Below are 6,373 nucleotides of genomic sequence, written 5' to 3'. Positions count from 1 at the left end.
TGTGTGTGTGTGTGTGTGTGTGTGTGTGTGTGTGTGTGTGTGTGTGTGTGTGTGTGTGTGTGTGTGTGTGTGTGTGTGTGTGTGTGTGTGTGTGTGTGTGTGTGTGTGTGTGTGTACTGTGCTAAGGGGTTTGTGGTTTGAGGGGTACTTGTATCTGTAGGTGCCTGTTCTCAGCAAGAGAGGAGGGACTGTGAAAATAACCACAAGAGCGCTGGTATAACAAGGCCCCCTGAAAGCTGAACATTTCAATGCTGATTCTGTATCTTAAAAGGCAATTCATCTCCATTACAAGTTGCCATTGGACCAACATATTTTGACATCATGACAAGACACAAGATCCTAAGCTTTACTGTGATGTATTTCATCCAGGCTTGGACTTTGGGTGTGGACTCCAAGATGGTAAGATATTACACAATTTTGAGAGAGAGAGAGAGAGAGAGAGAGAGAGAGAGAGAGAGAGAGAGAGAGAGAGAGAGAGAGAGAGAGAGAGAGAGAGAGAGAGAGAGAGAGGTATTACATTTTATTATTATATACGTTTTTGTTTAATTTCTTATATATAGTATTATAGCTACTATTTTTATTGTTGTCACTGTTGTTTTCATAATTGTGTGTATCAATTTGCTTTGGCAACCTTGACCTTGTTATTCATGCCATTAAAGCATATTGAATTTCAATTAATGAATTTGAGAGAGAGAAAGAGAGAGAGAGAGAGAGAGAGAGAGAGAGAGAGAGAGAGAGAGAGAGAGAGAGAGAGAGAGAGAGAGAGAGAGAGAGAGAGAGAGAGAGAGAGAGAGAGAGAGGTATTAAATTTTATTATTATATACGTTTTTGTTTAATTTCTTATATATAGTATTATAGCTACTATTCTTATTGTTGTCACTGTTGTTTTCATAATTGTGTGTATCAATTTGCTTTGGCAACCTTGACCTTGTTATTCATGCCATTAAAGCATATTGAATTTCAATTAATGAATTTGAGAGAGAGAAAGAGAGAGAGAGAGAGAGAGAGAGAGAGAGAGAGAGAGAGAGAGAGAGAGAGAGAGAGAGAGAGAGAGAGAGAGAGAGGGGGAATTTTAATTCACATTTTCCTCTCTTTTACACTTTTTGCCTGTTTTTTTCCTACCATATTCTCTGAAGGTTCATCTCCATCAGCCTGGTCTCAATTCCCCCATACCCTTGGACATGGTCCCTAACTCTGTTGACGACATGTATTACGGCTGCACTGAACAAATGTACAACAAGGTGCAGAAGGAATATCTTCCAAAAGAAAACGAAACAGAGATCTTCAGAAAACCCTGGTTGAATGCAAAAAAATGTGCCTCAAAAAATAAAATGAATGAAGACAAACTTAGCGAAGACCATATCAAGGCTATCTGTGCTTACACAGCAGGAGATTTTAAGATATACCCAGTGTTCAACCAGGAAGTCAGGATCAGTAGCACAGTCTACAGGTCCACCTTCCAGTTCCACTCCCTGCATTTCTTCCTGACTGATGCTCTCCGCCTCCTGAAGGAAAACCAACAGCGCTGTTACAAGACATTTCGAAGAACCAACATGGTGTTTTTAGGTGAAGTTAACAAAATAATCAGATTCGGCTTCTTTGCCTCCAGCTCTTTCCTAAAGAACTTGACAGATTTTGGAGAGAAGTCCTGCTTTAATATAACTACATGTGCAGGAGCTGATCTCAAGTCCTACCCAGTGATGGGAGACAAGGAGCAGGAGGTGTTGATTCCACCTTTTGAGATGTTCAAAATTACCAAAAAGGAAAAGGGACAGAAGGTTTTGAACTGTGAAACTCTCTACTACCTGGATAGTGTAGGGCTCCAGAGCAATCTGAATTGTAAAGCTGTATAGGAAAATACAGCAGTCAACATGTCTGTTAGTCAGTGAAGCTCTCTTTCATTCAGAGAGTGAAATGAAACAGGCTGGGCTACTTTTGCTTGCTTGTTTCCCTGTGGATTCCCCCATCACTGTAGACCTGTGTTATATACTGTATGTTCACATCGTTCTTCTTCTGCGTGGCCCTTTGCTCCATAATGTAATGCCCACACAGGGAGAAATCTAATACAAAACTCCTGCTACCAACAACTTCATCATAGGTTACATACAAACCTGGGTTCAAATACTGTTTGAAACATTTTCAAATACTTTATTTGCGTTTAATTTAGCTTGCATGTTGCATTGAAACCAATAGAACAGTCCCCAAAGTGCAAACCCTGCCCACCTGGCATTCCACCTCGGTTAAAGAAAACGCTCAAAGTATTAGAAAGATTTCAAATATTATTTGAACCCAGGTCATATATAGCATTTACTGTAACTATATTTACTATAGCAATTACTGTAACTATATTTACTATAACTATATTTGCTGTAGAATTTACTGTAACTATATTTACTGCAGCATTTACTGTAACTATATTTACTGTATTATTTACTGTAACTATATTTACTGTAGCATTTACTGTAACTATGCCTACATAGAAAAATGTATTCAGTAATGTGGTGTAATTTAGAGTTAATTGTGTTTTTATCATATATTTTGAGCACTTGCCCTGTAGCATTAATAAAGCATCACTGAGCACAATTAAAGCAGTTCAATGTGATTGAAAGACCACCGGCAACAAGTGATTACATTATGCATTCTACACAACTACCAGAAGGGTGCAGCATTTCATGCAGAAAACAGACCAACTATTTTCAGCTACCTCTCTCTCTACATCAGTGGTCACCACTCCTGGTCCTGGAGAGCTACAGATGCAGGCTATTGTTCCAGCCCAGCAATAAAAACACTACATTCAGCGTATCATCAACTTATCATCAAGGCCATAAAGCCACAGTCTCCTTTAAAAATGAATACCAGCTAAGATAGCAAATGCATGCTATGAGATTTTAAGATTTAAAAAGCACTAGGGACATGACAGTATCTGTAGTGGTCAGGAAATGACATCCCATTACATCAGGGTTGTGTTGAATGGGCCCAGGGCCTGCTGTTTGTGGTATTGTATTGGTCACTACAGATACGGTCATGTCCCTAGTGCTTTTTAAATCAAAAAATCTCATTGCATGCATTTGCTGTCATAGATGGTATACATTTTTAAAGAAGACTGGGGCGTTAAAGGCCTTGATGTGAAGAGTAGTATGGTAATGATCCTATTCAGTAGGACGTTATCAAGGTGAGCTACAAGCCTTGTGTCAATGCACCTGTCCAGGCAGGAGGATCAGTCAGCCTCTGATGTCCACAGAAAGACAGAGGAATGAGACCAACGTATGTTCTAAAACAAACTAGTAAAAACAGCCAATGGCAGACAGGCACAGGAGTTTGTGGGGTATGAACGAGACTTACACTGAAGTGGCACATTAGTTGTAAATGCAAATTGGCATGCACGTCATTGGTCCACAACCCTGGTCCTGGACTGCACCTGATTAAGCACTGAACAAACAGTGAATAAGTCTGACATTGTTCAAGTAGTATGAAGGGGATCATGGCCATGAATGAGTGAGACAGAAGATATACCCCAGTTAAACAACGTCTAGGGACATTAGAATCACAATTAGTTGTTCATACAGTACTTTTTTGTAATTGGGCATAGGTGAGTGTCTAGAAGCACTGTAAGTTAAAACATCAGATTCATTTGTAGACGGTCAACACTCAAAAAATAGATTTAAAAGTTATTTTTATGCTATTTTATTAATTTAAAGGCAACGAGCTAAAACAAACAACGTTGAGTACTTACAACAGTAGAAGCTCAGCTACAATACAGTATAAAACTGGTCCTACTCTGTATAGAGTTATGGTGTAAAGAAGATGTCAAGTGGCATGTGAATGTCAGTCTTCCATCTTCCTTGGGCAACACTCAATTTCCCAATAAGGGCAGAGGAATGAGACCAACAACTGTTTAAAACCATCTAGTAAAACCAGCCAATAGGAGACCGGCACGAGAGGCTGTAATTAATTAATTAATTAATTATTTAATTAACTTATTTAGCAGACGCTCTTATCCAGAGCGACTTACAGGAGCAATTAGGGTTAAGTGCCTTGCTCAAGGGCACATCGACAGATGTTTCACCTAGTCGGCTCGGGGATTAGAACCAGCGACCTTTCGGTTACTGGCACAACGCTCTTACCCACTAAGCTACCTGCCGCCCCGAGGTGATGTATGATATTAAACTGACACGTTTGCTCTAGTAGAGTAGCATTAGTCTATGCAAATCAGTGGAGGACGCTGAGAGGAGAACGCCTCATAATAATGTCCATAACGGAACCAATGGAATGGCATCAGACACCTGGAAACCATGGAAACCATGTGTTTGATGCATTTGATCCTATTCCTCTGATTCTGCTCCAGTCATTCCCATGAGTCTATTCTCCCCAATAAAGATGCCCCCAACCTCTTGTGATGCAAATGGTAAGATACAGGAGAAAACACAGCCCCGAGACACTGGAATATTTTGGGATCAATAAAGCATCGCTGAGCATGATTAAAGCAGTTTAATGGTATTCAAAGACCACGGCAGACAAGAATGATTACATTATTCATTCTCCAAAACTAACAGAGGGGAGCAGAATTTCAGGCATTAAACCGACCAACCATTTTCAGCTACCTCCTTCTCTCTCCCCTGAGAGCTACCCTATTGCTCCTACCCAGCAATAAAAACACAAAATTCCTCAACGTATCATCAAGCCACAGTCTTCTTTAAAATGTGCACACCAAAGAGTGAGTGGGCCACCACATATTTTAAACAACAGAGCAAATGCATCCCATTACATTTTCACTTTAAAATAGCACCTGGGACATTAGCGTCTGCAGTGCTAAAAGAATGACATTCCATTACATCAGGGGTGTCTTTAACGGGCCCAGGGCTGTTTGACACCACTGAATTACATGTTATTACACATTATTATGTTATGTATTTCTCCCATAAAAAAATTAAAATAAACTGCAACAGCCAATGGAGGAATACGTCCTTAGTTTTTTGGTTATGATACTCAAACTCATTGGCTAGGGACATAACAGCGTATAGAGGGTGAACGAGGGTGGTATTGAATTGGGAGGATGTAAAGGGGAGAGAGGGTGAACGAGGGTGGTATTGAATTGGGAGGATGTAAGGGGGAGAGAGGGTGAACGAGGGTGGTATTGAATTGGGAGGATGTAAGGGGGAGAGAGGGTGAACGAGGGTGGTATTGAATTGGGAGGATGTAAGGGGGAGAGAGGGTGAATGAGGGTGGTATTGAATTGGGAGGATGTAAGGGGGAGAGAGGGTGAACGAGGGTGGTATTGAATTGGGAGGATGTAAGGGGGAGAGAGGGTGAACGAGGGTGGTATTGAATTGGGAGGATGTAAGGGGGAGAGAGGGTGAACGAGGGTGGTATTGAATTGGGAGGATGTAAGGGGGAGAGAGGGTGAACTAGGGTGGTATTGAATTGGGAGGATGTAAGGGGGAGAGAGGGTGAACGAGGGTGGTATTGATTTGGGAGGATGTAAGGGGGAGAGAGGGTGAACGAGGGTGGTATTGAATTGGGAGGATGTAAGGGGGAGAGAGGGTGAACGAGGGTGGTATTGAATTGGGAGGATGTAAGGGGGAGAGAGGGTGAACGAGGGTGTTATTGAATTGGGAGGATGTAAGGGGGAGAGAGGGTGAACGAGGGTGGTATTGAATTCGGAGGATGTAAGGGGGAGAGAGGGTGAACAAGGGTGGTATTGAATTCGGAGGATGTAAGGGGGTATGTGTCTACATTTACTGTAACTATGACTACATGGAATAATGTATTCTCTAATGTGGTGTAATTTAGAGTTAATTATGTTTTTATAATATACTTTCAGCACTTGCATTCATGATTTTACCCTGAAGAAGGCACAGTGATGCCGAATCGTTGGTGGTTTCTTACCCAATAAATTACTGGGAGTTTATACATAGAGTGTGTTTTTATAGTTTACAGTTTATTCCCCGTTAGTCAGCACCTCTACACTAAATAATGTTCTCTGGGTGTGCGCCAGCTCATGCTTTTTACTAGACTTGAACTATAGTAATAATATGCCATTTAGCAGATGCTTTTATCCAAAGCGACTTACAGTCATGCGTGTATACATTTTTGTGTATGGGTGGTCCCGGGGATCGAACCCACTACCCTGGCGTTACAAGCGCCGTGCTCTACCAGCAGAGCTACAGAGAACCACTTTACGGCCTTGATGATAATATAGCATCAATAAAGCATTACTGAGCACGATTAAAGCAGTTCAATGTGATTCAATGAACACCGGCGACAAGCGATTACATTGTGCATTTTACACAACTACCAGAAGGGTGCAGCATTTCATGCAGAAAACAGACTGACTATTTTCACTTACCTCTCTCTCTCTACATCAGTGGTCACC

The 6,373-nt window shown here is 41.2% G+C and overlaps 1 protein-coding gene across 1 annotated transcript; it reads left to right on the top strand.

The window, feature by feature from the left end:
- The first annotated feature begins 286 nt into the window (after nucleotides 1-286).
- Nucleotides 287-2,578, top strand: LOC311110161 (NAD(P)(+)--arginine ADP-ribosyltransferase 2-like). Its single transcript, XM_084188715.1, has 2 exons — nucleotides 287-399; nucleotides 1,137-2,578. The coding sequence occupies exons 1-2, from the start codon at nucleotides 322-324 to the stop codon at nucleotides 1,851-1,853; spliced, it is 795 nt and encodes a 264-aa protein (XP_084044841.1). The 5' UTR covers nucleotides 287-321; the 3' UTR covers nucleotides 1,854-2,578.
- Nucleotides 2,579-6,373: the final 3,795 nt, after the last annotated feature.

The sequence above is a fragment of the Coregonus lavaretus genome (assembly GCF_964263955.1).
Source record: "Coregonus lavaretus genome assembly, contig: SUPER_35_unloc_2, whole genome shotgun sequence".
Taxonomy (NCBI): Eukaryota; Metazoa; Chordata; class Actinopteri; order Salmoniformes; family Salmonidae; genus Coregonus; species Coregonus lavaretus.
This window is presented reverse-complemented; position numbering and strand designations above follow the sequence as displayed.

Excerpts from the sequence above, each read along its gene's own strand:
- LOC311110161 (XM_084188715.1), top strand. The coding sequence starts at position 322 with ATGACAAGACACAAGATCCTAAGCTTTACTGTGATGTATTTCATCCAG. Across the intron at positions 400-1,136 it reads TGGGTGTGGACTCCAAGATG|GTTCATCTCCATCAGCCTGG; the intron begins GTAAGATATTAC and ends TATTCTCTGAAG.